At 36.9% G+C, this 20891-nt stretch overlaps 1 protein-coding gene across 5 annotated transcripts in view; it reads left to right on the top strand.

Moving 5' to 3' along the window:
• Positions 1-14365, top strand: part of LOC149841734 (homeobox protein HOX1A-like) — a 29734-nt gene extending 15369 nt beyond the window's left edge. For all 5 annotated transcript variants that reach the window (XM_089998669.1, XM_089998666.1, XM_089998667.1 and 2 more), the window contains exons 8-9: positions 12961-13050; positions 13125-14365. In XM_089998669.1, coding sequence (XP_089854795.1) covers positions 12961-13050; positions 13125-13580 — 546 coding nt within the window. In that variant the 3' untranslated portion in view covers positions 13581-14365. The remainder of the gene's footprint in view (positions 1-12960; positions 13051-13124) is intronic.
• Positions 14366-20891: the final 6526 nt, after the last annotated feature.

Raw genomic sequence — 20891 nt, 5'->3', positions numbered from 1 at the left:
AATGTGAATAAACAACTCTATTCATAATGGACATTCAAAATACAAAAAGAAAATTATATTGGTGAATGAACAACTCTATTCATAATGGACATTAAAAATAAAAAAAAAAGTTACATTCAAACCTCACTACAAATACACTAAAAAACAACACACAAGCTTAATACTACCCATAACTCTCTCAACCTTTACACATACAATCATCTCATTTTATAGAGAAGAAAGAGAGGAAGAATAGTGAAAAAATAATAGAGAAAAGGAGTAAAGAAGGATAGAAGAGATGTGTCATCTTTCATAAAGAATGAGAGAGTTCCTAACGGCTAGAATTTAAAAAGATTCATATATTATAAGAAGATTTTATATATGGACATTCAAGATGTGTGTTTGGACATTCAAGATTCAACGGCTAGAGTTCCCAATGGATAGAAAAAAAGAATATATATATATATATATATATATATATATATATATATATATATATATATATATATATCTTAACACCCCCCTCAAACTTACAGTGACTCACCGTAAGTTTGCCGTTGGGAGTAGGTCAAAGTTAGTTTGACTTGGCCCACAACATACATTCTATATATATATATATATATATATTATATAAATGATACATTAATCTTAACACCCCCCTCAAACTTTAGGTGACTCACCGTAAGTTTGCAAATATAAGCTAAGAACCCATTACATTTGACTTCATCAAGTACTTCCATTCATTGCTTCCTGAAAGGGTGCTCTTGATTTTCAAACAAATGCTCTAAACCAGTCTTTAAGATTTCCAATATCATCAAAGTTTGAGAAAATGCAAATAAAACTCACAAAATATCTCAACTATACACACACACACACACACACACACACATATATATTATGGAGAGTAGATGGCCAAACACACCAAAACTACACTATATATAAAATATTTAATAAGAAAATTTATTATTTTTCAAAAATTATTTAAAAAAATTTATTAATTTTGAGAAATCATAGTTCTTAATAAGAGAACATAAGTGCATGATATCAAAAAGAGAGATGCATGCATAAAATATCTCAAAGACAGGTTTATAAATCATTAATAACTTTAAACATTCATGAAACCCTGCATTATTTAAAGTCAATACATACATATATTTATCTCATTATTGAATAAAAGACATGAAATATGGATTTTTCAAACAATCATTAATACCATGAAGAAATAACTTCACAAGAGTTTAAATCACAAAACATTTTTACATAGCGGAAGATAAGAAATCATTTCAATCACTTAATAAATACTTGAGAAATGGAAAATACGCATAGTTCAATTTCATTTTAGAATTAATATAACTAAAAAGGATCACTTAAAAAGCAATATCAACAGATACAAAAGTGAATGCAATGAGGATCGACACAAATACAAGATGGGAATCCAAGTATCAACAATACTATATTGAGTGCTAAAAAGCATTAATTCACCAAAGGATAATACAAAGTGTCAACAATTTCAAGAGCATAACAAATGCATATAATACCTAAAATGGGCACATACAACACAATATGTAATTTTACTAATGAAATGTTTAGAGAAGTATTAGTCAAACAAGAACATGAATAGGAACAAGAGTGTGCCTCTTATGGACTTACAAGAATACAATAAAAAAGTATAGGATTTTTGTATAATAAATGCTTGAGAAAGCAATAATTAATTTATGTAGAACATGCATGACAATTCATCATGGAATAAATCATGCAACTAAAGCATATATAAAACAAAATGCATGAAAATATTTTAATAACCATTCATGTAGTAGTAAATGAGTTTAGAAAAATACGAAGAGATTTAAAAATCTCATACATCATAATGAATGAATTTTGTAAATCTTAACACTAGCTTGATCATCACAAGCAATCACCTCATTAGACCTTCAATCCTCAAAAATCAAATGTATCAATGATTAGAACAAAAGCATAAATATAATACCACTAAAGGGTTAAAGACACGCATGAAAGTGTGTATAAGCATCTCTTGTCTATATATAATGACACTTAAAACAAGTGTATCAACGGCTAGAACAAGAGCATAATCACAATGCCGTTAATGGGCTAAAATCACATACGAAGGTGTGAATAAACATCTCTTGTCTACATATGATAACACTCAAAACAAGTGTATCAATGATTAGATTAAGATTATAATTATAATGTCATTGATGAGCTAAAAACACACACGAAGGTGTGAATAAACATCTCTTGTCTACATATAATGACACTTAGATAAGAGGCATAAAAAAGACAAGACACTCGAAGTAAGAAAGCTTATAATGAAAATACACTAATGTCACCAATAAGAATAACAACTTTAACAATCTTTCGAAACACCATGGTTTCAAAAAATAGATAGCCATCACAAATAAACATAATTATAAGCATCCATAATAATAATAGTGGCCAAAACAATAAAGGAGTAATACAACACACTCAAATCAAGAGATCAAACAACTGTCAGTTAGAGCCAAACCATAAGTTAACAATCTAAACTGAAATAAATGAGGCGCACACAACTTACCCCAACAAACATATATGATTTATAAATGATGCATCATATAAAATTTTGTGATAGACAAAAATAATGCCATAAGAAGGAAATAAATTCTCACATAAATCAATTTTCAAATAGGTGAATTCATATCAAATAACTGATTTAAAAAAAATAAGTTTCAAATCAAATCCAATAAAGTTATATTAAAAATTTATCATGAAAATTAGTACAATCATATGCACAACAATGTGTCAATTGATGCAATTACATGCAATACATGATGTCTTATGACAATTTTTACAAACTTGAATAAGCAAATAATGAGTCATGTCCAATATAAGCACTCTACATAGAGGCAATGAAATTATGAAGTTTGAGAATCCTTCAAAAGATCGTAAATTTCCTAATAAAAAAACAAGTGCACTAAGTACATCACATACAAAAGGTTAATAAATATCATTAAAAAGATAAAAACACATGATCTTAAGAAGTTAGAGCTAAACCATAGGTCTACTATGAGGCATTTTAAGACAAACATATGAAAATTCTCAAAGATCTATAAAGATCCACGTATATATAATCACATCAAGCAAGATTTTTCTTACAATGTAACACTTTCCAAGAAGCATGATATAAAATATCAATAAGCAAAAGAGAAACCACTAAGATAAACACATTTATTATATGATAACAAGCCATGCTTATGCCATTCAATAAAGACTTATTGAGGCATATACTTAAAAGGGCCTTAATCCAAAACATGTCATTTGAAAATAATCTTACTTAATAGAGCAATATTGCTCAAGCATATATGAAATAACATATTCAAATGGTGATAGAAAGACCTCCTTAAAAATATATCATAATAAAAGTTCATGCTTGATCACATCACAATATATTAAAAATTCCAAAGATAGTTTATACATACGTTAAGAGACATTAAATACGAATTTTAGTATTTTGCACAACACATAATATTTTAAGAAGCCACATATTCAACTTGAGTGGATAACAACAAAAAGTGTTCAATCACGAACCAAGAGTCCACCAATATTCAACTTGAGTGGATAACGACAAAGGTGTTCTAAAGAACACACTCACAAATCCTAGAAAGGGGATACACATCATAAGCACACAATGAATTTCATTCAATAAAACGAGTGTGCAAAAGCTCACATATCTTTTCAAAATATAATTTTTCACTACACATATCCATAATATAAGACATATATTTCATATATCAAAACACAATAATTTCTACATACTTGAAAAATATTTATTTTTAACATAACTCCTTTTAAGAAAATACTTATCATACATATGAAAATTGAAAAGCCAAAGATACATACCAGAATGTAAAATCCTTGAATCCATTTCATTCATTAATACGATTCTTTTTCAAGACCCCGATGCCTTGCTTTGAAATCGGACACAAACTTAAGAGCTAAAAAGGCACGCATAAAAATGTGAATGAATAACTCTATTCATAATGGACATTAAAAATACAAAAAGAAAATTACATTAGTGAATGAATAACTCTATTTATAATGGACACTAAAAATACAAAAAGAAAATTACATTAAAACTCAGTACAAATACACTAAAAAACAACACACAAGCCTAATATTATCCATCACTCTCTCAACCCTTACACATACACACACATCCCATTTTATAGATAAGAAAGAGGGGAAGAATAGTGAAAAAATAATAATGGAGGAGCAAAAAAGGATAGAAGAGAGGAATCATCTTTCATAAAGAATGAAAGAACTCCCAATGGCTAGAATTGTAGCCATTGGGAGCAAGTCAAAGTTAGTTTGACTTGGCCCCCAATATATATATATATATATATATATATACATTAATCTTAACATTCGTGTCTTTTTCTTTTGTTCTTCTCGTTCTTTTTTTGTTCTTCTCCTTCTCCTGTCTATCTTCTCCCTCTTCATCTCTTCTTCTTCTCCTCCTTCTCCTTCTTTTGTCTATCTTCTCCCTCTTCATCTCTTCTTCTTCTTCTTCTCCTCCTTGTCCTTCTTCTATCTATCTTCTCCCTCTTCATCTCTTCTTCTTCTTCTTCTCCTCCTTGTCCTTCTTCTGTCTATCTTCTCCCTCTTCATCTCTTCTTCTTCTCCTCCTCCTCCTTCCTCTGTCGGTCTTCTTTTGTTCTCCTCCTTCCTCTTCCTCTGTCGATCTTCTTCTTCTTCTCTTTTTTCTTCTTTTGTTCTTCTCCTCCTCCTTCTCCTTGGATTGTAGTCGTTGCTTGGAATTTGTTTTATAATTTAGTTTAGATTCTCCCCTTAATATTTAATTATTGATTAATAGTACATGAATGTTGCATCTTTATTTTTGTTTTTTTATTTGGTCATTTTTTAAAAAAAAATTGTGAGGCTTACGCCTTACGTCTCGCTTCATGAGTGGGTCTTATGCCTCGCTATTCACAATATTTGCATAAATTGTTTTTTGGGTCGAATAATAAGCCTATAATAAATAGTGTGTTTAACATAAAGTAGAATACGTTTAAGTGGTCCAATGATCAACACAAGGGAACTGCATGAATTGGCAAACTTTGTTCACTGCAAATGATAGATATGGTATGGTCAACGTTAGGTACCAAAGAGCTCCAACCACACTTTGATGCAATGTTGGATCATAAAATTTGGTTCCTAAATTAGTTAGTCGAACGCCTTGGTCATCATGCTTTACAATTAGTTAGTCATTTTGGTCTTCATTTCTTTCATAAGTTTGAAAACAATATTTGTGCAGCATGTCAAAGTGGAAAAAGTCATGCTTTGCCGTTTTTTAATTCCTTGCATACGGTTTCTAAACCTCTAAACTTGAGTTATTCTGATGTTTGGGGACCAGCCCTAGTTCTTAGTTTGGATCGCTGTCATTACTATGTCATTTTTGTTGATGCTTTCTCAAAATATACTTGGATATATGTGATTGCTCTCAAGTCCGATGTAGAACATGTTTTCGGGTGTATAAAACCAGTGTTGAAAATATTTTTGAAAGGAAAATCAATTTTTTACAAACTGATGGTGGTGGAAAATATCAAGCTCTTGATCCTTTTTTACATAGTTGTGGTATTGGAGACAGAGTGTCTTGGGGACACTCATGAGAAAAATGGAGCTGCAAAACATAAGCACCTGACACATTTTTTATAACAATGTCTTATGAGCCAACCAGGTGTTCCTACCAAGTACTGGACCTATGCATTCAGCACTGCCACCTACTTGATAAACTAATTGCCTTATATTGTCACTCATCGCAAGTTACCCTATGAAATTAAGTTCAAACGAAGGCCAGATTATGAATTTCTTAGTGTTTTTTGTTCGGCTTGTTACCCTTGTCTAAGACCCTATAGAAACGACAAGCTACACTTCAAATTCCAATGTCATATATTTGTTGGATATTTTGTCCTTCACATCATGGTTATCAATGTGTAAATCCTACTACAGGGAAAATCTTGATCTCAATAAATGTCATTTTTTATAAACAAAGATTTCCTTTCAAAACCACTGAAGTATCCTCCAACACCTCACCTGTGGTTCCCAATAGCTTGACTTGCCCAATAGCATCACCCAATGTCTCATTGCCTGTTTAATCCCATGCAACCAAACCTGAAAACAGTCAAGGTCCAGTTGAACCTCATTCACCTACATCACAACATGAAACCCCATCAATTTATACTGGGGTTAGCTCCACTACACTCGATCATGACTGTATTGATCGGGCAAAAATTAGATGCGTATTGTAAAAAAATATAAATTTTTAATAAAAAAATTCTTAAAATTTTCAAAAAAAACCAGAACATTTTACCAAAAATTCTAAAAAAATTATAACACATGAAACAATGATGAATTGCATAAAATATCTTAGTTATCAAAGGCGCTAGGTGGGGCTTAGGCGGACTAGTCGGTACCCCAATTAAATTTTTTAAAAATACACAAAATATGTAAACAAAGTCAACAAACTACTAAAATTAATTACATGTATACAACATAAAATCAATCAACAATAAGCAATAGGCAAAACAAAATATGTCGTCGAATATTATAAGGCAAATATATTAAATAACTTATTCAAAGAATAAATCAATAATTGAATAAACAATAGTTACAAATACAATACAACTAACAATGTGAATGAACAATATACAAAAAAATAAAATAATGTATGCAAACAAATTAACAACAATAGACATAAAATAAGCAATAGACAAATAAGAAGAAATGAGTAATTGAATAAACAAACCATGCTACCTAAGTCACAGGGACTCGGCAAAACAGGTGCCGCACCCGCGTCGACGCGACGCGGGTGCGCGTGTGGATGCGGCATCGGGTGCGGTCAACACGACCCTGGGTGCGGTCAATGAACCTAGGGTCATTTTTGTCCACTTTTTGGCATTAAAAAAAATCCCCGATGAAAAGGAGGATTCGGGCAAAAAATTTTTTTTGCCCTAATCTCTCCTCTCCTCTTCCCCTAAGCTCGAGCTCTCTCCTATCGACGCCCCAGCTCCACCTCCCAGGATCCTCCTCTCCTTTCGCAGGTATGTACCCTCTCTCGCTCTCTTCTTGTGTCGGTTGGGGAGGAGCCGAGCCCCCCCCCCCCCCCCTGCACCCTCTTGCTCTCTTGTTGGGTCAGCAGGGGAGGGGCCGAGCCCCCCCCCCCCCCTCTCGCTCCCTCTGTTTTCAACAGGTGAGGGGCCGAGCCCCCACCCCCCTCTCACTCTCTTGTTGGGTCGGCAGGGGAGGGGCCGAGCACCCCCTTCCCTTCTCACTCTCTTGTTGGGTCGACAGGGAAGGGGCCAAGCCCCCCCCCTCCCCCCCTCTCGCTCTTGTTGGGTCGGCAAGGGAGGGGCTGAGCTCCCTCTGTTTTCGGCACAGGAGGGGTCGAGCCCCCCCTCTGGCTCTCTTTATGGGTCGGCAGGGGAGGGGCCGAGCCCCCCACCCTACTTCCTTTGATTTCAGGGGAGGGGCCGAGCCCCCCCTCTCGCTCTCTTGTTGGGTCAGCAGGGGAGGGGCTGAGCACCCCCTGCTCCCTCTGTTTTCGGTAGGGAAGGGGCTGAGCCCCTCCCTGTTTTTGGCAGGGGAGGGGTCGAGCCCCCCACCCTACTCCCTTTGATCTCAGGGGAGGGGCCGAGCCCCCCCTCTCACTCTCTTGTTGGGTCGACAGGGGAGGGGCGGAGCCCCCCTCGCTCTCGCTCTCTTATTGGGTCGGCAGGGGAGGGGCTGAGCCTCCCTTTCTCCCTGTGTTTTCGACAGGGGAGGGGGTCGAGTATAATTGATTTTAAAATTTTAATGTATTTTTTTGGTGTGTTTTCAGGATAAAAATGACGGATAAAGGGAAAGGACTTGCGTCATCTTCATCCCAACATGTGAGTTCTGCTGCTAGTTTTGCTAATAGTTGTTGTGTGATTGATGATGTGGGGCCACTATGGGTACATGTAGATAAACTTGCAAAAACTGGAGAAGGAGGTGGTGGAAACAAGAGATTTCGATGCAAGCTCTGCGAAAGAGATTTTGTTGGGTCTTACACAAGAGTGAAGGCTCATTTGTTGAAGATACCAGGACATGGCATTTCAGCTTGCAGAAAAGTTGATGAGGCAATGCGAAGACAATACAAGAAATACAAGAAGAATATGAGAAGAGAAAGGCAATGGCCGATTCTTCTGCAGTCAGTGTGCCATTTGCAAGCCACCAAGAAGATGATGAAAAAAAAAGAAAAGTCAATGTAGGAGGTAGAGGAACGATACAAGCAACATTCAATACATATGAAAGAGAAGAATTGGATAGAAAAGTTGAAAGGTGTTTTTATTCTGGTTCACTCCCATTTAATGTGGCTAGAAATCCTTATTGGAAGGATTTAGTAACATCCTTGGCAAATTGTAATTTGAGTGGTTATGTGCCTCCAAGTTTAGAAAAAATACAAACCACACTTCTTGCAGAAGAGAGGGCAAATGTGGAGAGGTTGCTAGAGATTAAAAAATATTCATGGGAGCAAAATGAAATTTCTATTGTGTCTGATGGATTGACAGATATTCAAAGGCGTTCATTAATCAATTTTATTGCTTGTTCGTTTAGTGGCCCAACCCAATATTCTTGAAAGCAGTTGATGCATCTGGGGAATATAAAAATGCAGAGTATTTGAAGGGATTGTTTATAGAAGTGTTAAAAGAAGTGGGTGATCAAAAAGTGGTACAAATCATTACAGACAACGCTCCAGTTTGTAAAAGTACAGCGTTGAGTTTGGAGAGTGAGTACCCTCATATTTTTTGGACTCCTTGTGTAGCACACAACTTAAATCTAACCCTAAAGAGCATCTGCAACCCCAAAGAAGAAGAAAATTCACAAGCATATGCTTTATGTTCATGGATTGAAGATTTAGAAAGAAATGTCAAAAGCATTAGGAATTTTGTTGTTAACCACAATCGTGCTAATGCTATATTTAATAGGCATTCTGATTTGAAATTGTTGAAGGTCGTTGAAACACGTTTTGCGTCCATCATTGTGATGATGAAGATGATTAAAAGAGTGAAGAATGCTTTGATTAACATGTCGACTGATGAAAATTGGACATTCTATCGTGCTGATGATGATATCAAGGCTCAAGAAATTTAAAAATTCATTCTTGATGATGAGTTTTAGGACAGAGTGGTATACTTCCTTCAATTTACGCAACCTATTTGGGAAATGTTAAGAGAAGTTGATAAGGATGAGCCCATGCTTCACAGAGTTTATGAAATGTGGGATAATATGATTGAAAAATACAAGCTATAGTTTTCAAGCATGAAGAAAAAAATCCTGCATTGGATGATTCAGATTTTTTTAATTATATTCATTCAATTTTAGTCAGAAGATGGGATAAGAGCAACACTCATTTGCATTGCATGACACATTCTCTTAATCCAAAATATTATGCAAATAAGTGGCGGGCTAGTGGTATTGGTCGTGTCCCTCCAAATTTAGACCCAGAGTTATCAAGACATAGAAATATGTGTATGACAAGACTTTTTCCAAAAGCATATCTTCTACATCAAGTCACACAAGAGTTTGAAAAGTTTTCATCTTCGAGATTATATGGATCGACATTATTCGCGAGAGAAGAAGATAATATAGATCCTATTACATGGTGGTCAACATTTGGATCAGAAACACCTCTTCTCCAACGTCTTGCATTAAGATTGCTATCGCAGCTTGCTAGTTCATCTTGTTGTGAAAAAAAATGGAGCATATATTCTCAAATCCACAACATGAAGAGAAACCAACTCACCAGCAAGCGTGCAGAGGATTTAGTATATGTTCATTCAAATCTTCTATTACTTTCGCGAAGCAATGATGAATACAGGTACTAATTTGCTCTCTTAGTTATTTGATTATTTCTTAGTTTTCATTTAAATATACTTATATTGTATTTATCATTTTCAAATTGGGTTTGTAACGCAGACAAGGAACATCCAAATTTTGGGATGTAAAACCAGAAGAGTGTGACTTCGAGAGAGAACATGATTTCAACATAACAAAATTCCTTCTAATGTTGCATTTGATGATGCAGAAGAAAATCATTAACATTCATTACTTCATTAGGATATACTTTAGTATGTAATTTAGTTCTTTTATGATTTACTTATTTGATTGATATTTAGGTCGATTTATGTAATTGCTTTACTTATTTGATTGATAATTTGATATTTAGGTTGATATATTGCATGCACGATGAATCATATTATGACAATGTTAACTGTTAAATGTTAAACTGTTAAAACTTCAAAATTATTTATATATATATATATATATATATATATTTATTTATTTATTTACATTTTTGCCCCTGCCGCACCCCCGCACTCAGGTTTTTTGGAAGTGCCGCACCCGCACCCGCACCCGCACCCGCACCCATGAGACATAGCATGCTACTGATAACTGACAATGTAAATAAAAGGCAACTACATAATTTAAACACAACTAAAGCCTTAACAGTATTAAATTCACGTCCAAGTCATAACTAAACTACTGAGAGTTCATGATAACTAAAACATCACATTTAACCAAATGTCTTATATGTCAATCTTCATCTCTAAACTATAAAAATTTTAAAACTAAACTATTTAAAGCATATAGGCCAAGAATTAGGACATAAAATCTTTATTATTGCATCCAACTCCACGCTACCACTTCTTCATATTCACGGTCTTTTTTGGCAAGTGAAGTTAATTGAACTTTCCATGGTGGGTCATCATCATCATCTTCAAAATCTGGAACAATGGTTGAAATTTCTTTTTCTTTGCAATTTTGCAATATTCTTCTTTCAATTGCTTCTAGTTCAACAATAACATCAACACGAAAAGTTGTAGGAATAGATGGAGAATCACGTAGATGTAGATTTTGACGAAGACCTGCAATATGTTGCTTAAATCTATGCAACCTACCTCTAATAATAGCACCACAAAACACACATCTTAATGATGACCCTGGTCGTGGTACATCATCCATGCTTTTGCAATATCGCCATGCATGATCATCTCTATGACATGAATGTGAAGACGACGTCGAAAAATCTAAAGTAAAACATAATCAATTAACCACCAAATAAAAATATAGGTATACAAATATTCGAAAAGTTTACATACACATAACAAACTTAAGTCCTAGCAGTGCGAATGAGTGAAAATTGCACTATTTCTTAAGTGAAAAAGGGTGAAAATTCACTCTTGAGAAAACCGCAGACCCTCTCCCTTGTGCACAGATAGACTTTCAAATCATTCTCACAGCTCCTAGGGTGCATGGGTTACCCTCTAGTGGCCTTTACACAAATGAGGGAGTCTGCCTCAAGACCTCTTTAAAACCCAAAATGAAAAAATAATACTTTTGGCCTTTTATCGTACAATACAGCCTGTATCATACCATAATGGAAGTTTATCTGCTAGAACTTGCTACACATCACATATGGATCTTTAATAAGATCTGGATCTTCTAGACTTCTGTTCAAGTATGGATCTTTAATAGCATGACTAAGTTCATCTGCTAGAACTTGCCACCCATCACGTGCTTTCATTTGGTGTTGATAGACAGATATTTATTTCAAGGAGTGACCAGCTGATTGCTGGTTGAACCTAATGATAAACCCAGCATCTTTGTGCTGCCACATGGATGCTCTCAGAGTGTCTTGGGAATTAACAAGATGATGGTGATATGGATGGAGAACTCTTGCTTTTAAATGTGATAGTTAATCATTCTGGGACCTTTTTCCAAAAACACAAATGTGGTATTCCACAATAAGCTTTTTTTTTCAAGTTGCTTGTGACACTTTGATCTGGAAAGAACAGCAAGTTTTGGTCATCAATATGGTAATTACAAGATTAGTATTTCCCTTTGGAACCTATGGTGCTATAAATTTTGATTTGGCTGTTCCATGTAAATGTAACCAATGCAAATCTTGCATATGTTGCATGCTTGCATGTGATCTTCCTTCTCTAAAAATCGGTTCTTATTTTTCGTAGTATCTTCCTCAGGTCTCGGCAACAAATTGCTGTTATATAACCTGTAATGTAACAGGTGTTATTTGCATTGATGAAAACTTTGGCTTCTATAGTTCCTTTGGTTTTTTTTATGCTGTCTGCACTGATAAAAGTACATTGTGGAGTAGCTTCAAGTTTCTGTTTATTACATTAATAGAATAACAAAATAATGTCTCTCAGTTGCCATTCCATACGTTATCTATTTCTTTTTGTTTGTTGAATTAGATATATCAACCTGAGAAAACATTGCTGCTGAGAAGCCTTTTTCGAGACCTTGTCTGTTGTAAAAATCAGGTTGGATATTTCTGATATGGTGGATTCAAATGGTTCTTTTCCAGCTTGAACTAATGACCTGGTGACAAGTGGTTTTGTAACTTTGTCCATGACCGATGCCAAGTCATACGCCTCCTGTTTATTCAGTACAATGCTGAAACATCAAAAACTCATCAATTTGGAATCCGATTGGTAGTTAGTGCAAACTCTTTCAATTTAGAGAGAGAAAATCATCTGTTATCTCTAAGATTCACATTTCCTTCAATTTTGTGTTCTTTTTGGTGGATTTTGAAGGAGACCAACAGATGTAGCATTCCTGATCTCAAGTCTCAAAAGATATTGTCATTACCAAAATATTCAATTCCCATTGGAGAATTTAGGTTCTCAGGCTTTTGTGTGTGTGTGGCGATTCAAATTAAGTGGTTTCTCTATGTAGGCAAACCCTGTAATTATCTTACTTTTATGACTTCTTTGGATTTTATTGCTATTATTTTTCTCTTTCTAATCTGCTATTTATAAAACTTAGTCAGGCATGATGGTTCCACTTTTTTGTCATGTCCTTTTCCCCTTGATTCATGCACTGTCTTCACTTATCCAACAAGTTCAACCTTGTGTCATGGTTTTAATCCAAATGAATGGTTTCCAGAGGCTTTGTGAATCCTTGAGGGAAAGCCAGTATCCCACGGGGCAAACAAAAGAGAAATTGGCAACAGAGCTTGGGATAGAGGTCAAGCAGGTGTGTGCTCTTATTGACATTCATATAATTTCATTGGAAATAGTAATTTCTGATTATTTCATTGATTTTTTCAGGTCAGCAAGTGGTTCGAGCATGCTCGGAAGTGTATACGAGAAACAATTAGCCGCATGTCAAATGAAAAAAGCACTAGCACTTCTGGCCATCTCAATGGTATGGGACAATCCAGGTCATCTGAAAGCAACGGTCAAGAGGCAAAACCTTGTGGAGAAAATTTGATTGAGGGCATAAGAAATGATTGCGGCAGCAATGATCGGGCAGTTGGGGCTGAAGGTGATGAGAAATTACATGAAAGTGGTCATCAGGATGCTGTTGTGGCTGAAGGGGATAAGCTATTACATGAAAGCTGTCATCTGGATGCGGTTGGGGCTGAAGGGGATGAGCAATTATGCAAAAGCAACTATCAGGATGTGGCAGGGAATGAGAGGATCAATAGCGGGAATGAGGGTGTATTTTCTGCTGAAAGCAAACACATGACCTCTCCGAGCAAAGATGGATCCGAGGACCCCTAAAGTCCAAAGCAGAAGAGCCAAATCCTTGAGTGATGATAGTTGCTTAGTGCTCAAAATCTGTATTGCATTGGTTTGTTACTTCATTCGTCTGCTCAGAGGGCCTGCAATTTGGTCTAATAAGCCCCATGATAGAAAACAATCTGGAGCTGCTACAAGGATGGGGTTTGGGAGCTGCATTGCTGCTACAAGTTCAAGGCAAAATCTGAAAGGATAGAATGAAAGTATTATGAAGTTTGATGGGATCAGGACGACACAGTGAAGGCAAGAAGTTTTTGAGTAATGTAAACAGGTTAATGAATGCCATCTTCATATAACTTCTGTTGGGACCGCTGGCAGTGTGTTGGTATATTATGGTCCTGTGGCACATTAGGTCATTTAGCGGCAGTGAGAATGATGGTGTAAAAGGAAATGCAAGCTGTCAAAGGAAGTGGGTATAAGACAATGCTCAGTTTTCATTGGGTGATCAGCTAATTGATTTTCCTAATGATTCTTTCTCCATTTTACACCATATAACCCCTCCTGGCAATGGAACTTGGCGAACATGCCCGACCCCCTCCCAACAATTTGATCCAGATGGGTTGTTGTTGTTGTTGTGTGAGAGAGACTTTGAGATTAGAGAAGATAAAAGAAACAAGGACAGCATAAAAGTGGATGTCATCTGCCTGCGTGTGCATTGTACTTGTTAAGATATTGAACCACATTTTTATGATCATCAAGCTGGGGACTAGGGGTCACGCCTCCTAATATTAGTGTATCAGTAATAGCATAAATTATAACTGTTGTTACATGTAGGTTGCTGTTAAGGATGTTTAGCCTCCAAGTGCATAGAATATCCAAGATTAAGTGGTAAATGCAGCATATTACAAAGAACAGGGTCTGAACCGTCAAATGCGATAACGTGGCTGATGGCTTTGTCCACGGTCATTTTCACACCAAAGGACGAGGAGAAAAATATTTTGGCTAAAGTAATTTCACAAGATTCTTGGATATCTTGAAAGTTGAACTTCTAGGTTAATCCGGTATTTTCTGATTACCATTTTAAGTTTGACTAGGATTTGAGAAGTTAAGCCATCAATGTTAATGACTTCTAAGCTCTATTCTTATTCTTGATTGTTCACATTCACTTTTTTTATTTTCATACAAAGAAACCGTGCATTTTGTGATATAAAGCAATAAGTGGAACATAAATAGAGGAATAAATCATGATGTAAATTTTGTAAAGCAGCATATGGAATGCCAAGTTTGATGTTCCTAGCAATTGATAAGGCTACTACACATTTTATCCTATTACAACGCCTCGGATAGATGAAACTATGAAAGAAATTAGATAAAAGTTCATCTCTTCAAAGCGCAGAATTCGATATATGCATAATAGCCGGAAATTTTGTGACTATCAATGGTTTTTGAGCGTTGGCTTTTCAAAATATTGTTGATAATTTGTGTTCCATGTCAAGGGTTTTGAAGTATTAGATGAAGAACGTTTCTGTTTACGTGTTAGTGTAATTTAGATGGACTTCTTGTGCATCGTTTGTACGAAAGAATGACGATGATTCTAGTACTTGAGCTGTGAAGAGAACGGAGTACTTGTCTCTATCAAAGTGGATGAACGCATAATAGATGCACCAACGGGGGCTCCTATTGTCTGGTAGGATCCGTTATTGCACGTCACCTTGTGTTGGGACGTTGCAAGTTGGAACCCCAAATGGTACTGCTGTATAACTGATAGGGGTCTGACTAACCCCAGCTCTCTCGGTGGAAAAGAAAAAAAAGAAAAAAAATTAACGTGGCTCCTTCACCAAGGGGTGCCCGCTTCAAATGACACGGTTTATCCACCATCTCAAGCATGGAGATGGAAACCCGACTTCCCCCGGACACCCCCTCCTTCAGCTGTGACTCTTCCATCGGATGCACGTGTGTATTGCAGTGAGGCTTATGGTAACACGCGTGTTGCTAATTGAAAAAACCACGTCGATAGATATAACATTTGATAGTGACACAAGGCAACACAATATGCTCGTTAACAACTCAACAAGCAAGCATCAGTGTCTGCATCACATATGCTCAACTCCATACTCCATGCCACGAAGTCTCTTTCCATGTGTCATGCTTTGGAGGTGCCATGCCACCCATAGCCTGTATCTACTTCATGTCTACAAACATAAGACTTTCATGCGGAATTCATGTGCTATGGTCAAGTATTCTCCTGCACAACCATATGTGGGGAACACGTCCATGAAGTCAATACATAGAAATGAACTACTTTATCCGAGACCATCATGCTCGTGCCTACGAGGGCCCGCCCAAACCTTGAGGCCGCGTATCTTCATGCTCATTGAGAATTACTGAGTCACGATCAAAATCTCGCTGACACATTTATACAACAACAACAACAACTACGCCTTCATCCCAAAACAATTGGGGTCGGCGATATGAACCAACAAAGAAAATCATTATGGGTCTTCCACATGAATCCTTCTCCTCCATTCATTTTTATCCAATGCCATGTCCTCGGTGAGGTTCAAAGCATTCATATCCTTTCTTATCACCTCCATCCATGTCTTCCTAGGCCTACCCCGACCTCTTTTAACTAATATATTTTCCCATTTCTCCATCCTTCTAACTGGAGCATCATTAGGCCTTCGTCGAATATGTCCAAACCACCGTAAACGATTCTCTCTCATCTTATTTTCAATGGGTGCAACGCCTACCTTCTTACGTATCTCCTCGTTCCGAATCTTATCTTTTATTGTATTTCCACACATCCATCTCAGCATACGCATCTCAACTACACTCATTTTTTTGATATGATGTCTCTTGGCAGCCCAACATTCCGTACTATATAGTAAAGCGGGCCTAATAGTCATCCTATAAAACTTTCCCTTCAACCGCAATGGCATTCTACGATCGCACAACACTCCAGTTGCACTCTTCCATTTCATCCACCCAACCTTTATCCTATGATTTACATCTCCATCAATTTCTCCATACTTTTGAATGATAGATCCCAAATATTTGAAAGAATCATCCACCGATATTTCGTGCTCACCAAGCTTCACTACACTCCCATCACTACTTCGTTGCTTACTAAATCGACATTCCATGTATTCTGTCTTACTCTGACTCAACTTAAAACCTCTTGCTTCCAATGTCTGTCTCCATAATTCTAACTTAGCATTAACCCCAGCTTTAGACTCATCAATCAAAACAATATCATCAGCAAACAACATACACCACGACACATTTTCTTGAATTGATCTCGTAAGCTCATCCATTACTATAGCAAATAGGAAAGGGCTTAAAGCATATCCTTGATGTAACCCAACCGTTATAGGAAAATTGGTTGTCACCCCTCCACAAGTGTGGACATTGTTTACTACTCCTTCATACATATCTTTAATTATACTAATGTACTTGAGAGAAACACCTTTCTTCATCATTGTCCACCAGAGAACGTCCCTAGGTACTCTATCGTAAGCCTTCTCCAAATCAATAAAAACCATATGCAAATCTTTGTTCCTCTCTCTATTTCTCTCAATAAGTTGTCTAAGAAGATGTATAACTTCCATAGTTGATCTTTCAGGCATAAAACCAAATTGATTCTCCGATATCATGACAATCTTCCTCAACCTAGACTCAATCACCCTCTCCCAAAGTTTCATAGTATGACTCATGAGTTTTATACCACGATAGTTTGTGCAATCTTGTATATCACCCTTATTCTTATATAGAGGCACCAAAGTACTCTTCCTCCACTCATTAGGCATCTTATTTGTCCGCCAAATCTTGTTAAAAAGATTTGTCAACCATTCTAAACCTTTCTCGCTGATACATTTATATGTGAGGAATATCGTTGTATGGTCGTTTTGGCAAACACACGTGACTTTGTTTGAGAACAACATTGGGGACCAAAAGTATTGTGTTTCCAAGTGGTATTCGGGTTTCTCCTACCTAGCAAGGGGTTGACTACCCATAACACCTATATAGGAGACATTTCTCTTTACTTGCATTGGTACACCACCATACGGTCTTGAGTGGGCAACCTCTACATTTCGTGAGTAGTATATCAGAGTGCACGGAGGTGCTCATGAGTATGCAACTTCTCTACTTGGGCATTTCAAGCATGCGTAGGGTCCGCTCTTGTTGCCTGCCTTGTCGCTTATCCTCACACCCTTGCAAAGATCTCAATGAGTACATGTCGAGCAACAATGAATCCTCTTGGCTAGAGAGTTTCACTACGTTATACTAGCAACTGACTTCGATTTAAGGTAAAAAGACCTCCACTATGACAAGAGTCTCTCATGGGGTGCACTATACACTCTATAGGGCTCATAGGTGCCAAAAATCAATATGCCCTTCGTTCTGTGCCTCTTAAGAACTCAATGCTCACTTCAATGTCCATGATGCCTATTTGGATGCATAGTTGCCTCTACGATCCTTGATTGCTTGTGCGCTCATTAGAAAAAGTTGATACACTCATTTCTTGTTGGCTCAAATGCTTATACACCAAAATCTTTAGCATTGACCAGCTCGACTCAGCTTCTATCTAAACATTCTAGTGTACTAAGCGTGCATGAGATGTGCACAACTTCAAATCTACTTCTACTAGGCTTATGTAGCTCATCGCCTCTAAAGCAAGTTGCATGATGCATGGTGCAAAGAGCTACTAGGTGCCCTCTCTGCGCCAAAAAGGAAAGGGTCAAAAGATACTCGTGACACCCGGCATGGAGCACTTAAACTAGAGGAGCACTACACAATCCCTTTATAGATAAGATTATCGAACTTGTTGGCAAAACTATGGCTGGATAGGTTTTTCCATCAATTTTCCAGGCACCTTGGGGTTGGGGGTCATGTTATTGCGGTTGACTCGGACACTAAAAGCCAAGAGAGACTCGGCTATGTCAGAGTTTTTCTTTTTTTAAAGGCAAGCTGGGGTTAGACAGGCCCCTACCAATTATACAATTATACCATTGGGTTTTGAACCTGCAACATCCCAACACAAGGAGATCTGCACTAGCCGCTTCTATTAGACAAGCAGATCCCCCATTAGTTCGCTGTGTTAGAGTTGTTATAGAGGTTTCAATCAATTTTGTGATGATCCCCAACATTGATATCCAGATCAAAGGGGACAAAGTTTTTGTTCAGGAAATAGTCTATGAAGGGAGGATCAGACCACACAAGGCATTCGCAGCACATATGCTCCTTGCGTCCAACTTCCTCAGATTCTTCTCAGGAACCAAAGGACAATTGGACCAAAGTGAAAATGGCCAAGAAACCAGGAAAATCTAAGGCCAAGACCTCAACTTCGATAGCCTCTAACATATTTAAATCCCTATCAAATAACTCAGGAGTGAACTCTAGTAAAACTGAGCCCAATGATCAGCCTCAAGGAATTCATGTTTCAGTCCAAGAAACTCAGCCTCGTATAAATCATGTAGACAAAGGATCTGCCTCTACCAACATACCCACAAAGAAAACTCTAGTACCTCTCCCAAAGTTTCGATGGATCTAACTAAATAACACAGGCCTCCTCCTGCCAATACCAAACCTTCCCCCCAGAAAATCCAACTAGCACTCATTTTTCCATTTAGCTATTTCAATCCCCAATAGGGCAATCCTTAGTGCAAGCTACTACAAATGCACTTTTAAAATTAGTAAAACTTCCTTCCTTTACCTTGGCCCTTGTTAGAGGATCAGATCTGGGCCTACCAGATCCAGACCCAATGCACTCCAGTCCAGCTGACGTAACAGTTGAAGATATCCCAAATGAAAGGAAGAATGAAGCCCACATGATAAAAGGAGTCTAGAGGTGATAAAGATAAGGCCAAAGCAGTTAAATATAAGGCATCAAATGAGAAGACACCTATGAAACTTCTCACATTAAAAGAGTCCACCTGTAACAATGCATTTAGGATAAGAAAACCTTCCTTAACAGGTTACCAAATGTAACAAGAGACCAACATGAAAAGTCGTCGAGTGGGTCTCTATCATATCATGTATCTATATAAATTAAATTCAATGGAAATACCCATACGTTGAGTTTGTGTGCGGCGTGACCAAGATCGTGGATGTCAATCCAAACCACTTTAAAATCACGAGTCTCATTTTCTTTCATGGTATCAGAGCCCTAATGAGATTCACCGTAGAATCTTCGACTTCAACACCTTCCACATTAATGCCCTCAGCAGCTGGAACATCTATTCAATCAGGTAATGTCCTTCCTCCAATGTTTCACCCACCATCCTTATCCAATCTATAATATTTTTTGTCCACAAAGCTTACCTGGGAATCTCAGTTTCTGCTCATCCTAAACTCGTATGAGTTAATGAGATTCCTAGATGGCACCAAACCAAGTGCACCAAAATTTATGAACTTGGACAATAATGGGCTTCAAGAACTCAACCCTTAATATGTCTTATAGCAAATGCAAGAGCAATTCTTATTGAGCTGGTTGATTTCATCGTTGTTCGAGCTTATTCATAGCCAAATAGTAGGTCTTCAGACCTCCTTTGAAGTATGGAATACCCTGAAGAGGTGTTATGTTGCTAATTCCATGTTTCAAATTCTTTATTTAAAGAGGCAATTTCAATATCTAAAAAAAGGGTTAAAAAACATAGATGAATATTTTTGTGGGGTTAGAAGAATCGCCCACCAACTTGTTGTAGCTAGTAAACCAATGGATGATGACGATTTTATTATGCAAATCCTTAAAGGGTTACCTTCATAATACAATTCTTTTAAAACCTCAATCATGACCCGAGATAAACAGCCCACATCAAGTGATCTTCGTAGTGATTTGTTAGTTTATAAGGCTCAAGTTTTAGAGCAAGCGAGTCCATGTATTAGTGAAAATCCCACCATTAATCTAACCCAACATCAGAGCAAAAACTTTTATCAAAATAGATGAAACCATGGCAGAGGAAGATATCAAGGATATTAGAATCGTGGCCAAGGTAGGGGATATGGCAGAAATGAAAATTATTAGAATCAAGGCAGGTGTGGCCAATTTCAAAACCAACCCGACTATTTTCAAAATTGTCCAGAGGCAGGTTCATCGACAGAAAAAAGTGTGTGTCAAATTTGTGACACACTTGGGCACTCAACTAAGAAATGTCAATAGTTCTCTCACATGTTTTAATTTGGTCTACCTCAAGTATATAGTACATGCACTCTATCGTATGGAAATGACAATCGGTTCCAGATTCAGGGGCCACCCACCATGTGACTACCAACTTGTATGTATAATCTGAATCACGGTCTTGATTCAGTAAAGGTTGGCAATGACTCAGGTTTGAATATAAAATGCATTAGTTC

This window comes from Nuphar pumila, chromosome 3 (genome assembly GCF_984573655.1).
Source record: "Nuphar pumila chromosome 3, dmNupPumi1.hap1.1, whole genome shotgun sequence".
In the NCBI taxonomy this organism is placed as follows: domain Eukaryota; kingdom Viridiplantae; phylum Streptophyta; class Magnoliopsida; order Nymphaeales; family Nymphaeaceae; genus Nuphar; species Nuphar pumila.
Note: the sequence above shows the minus strand (reverse complement) of the source record. Positions and strands in the feature narration are given on the sequence as shown.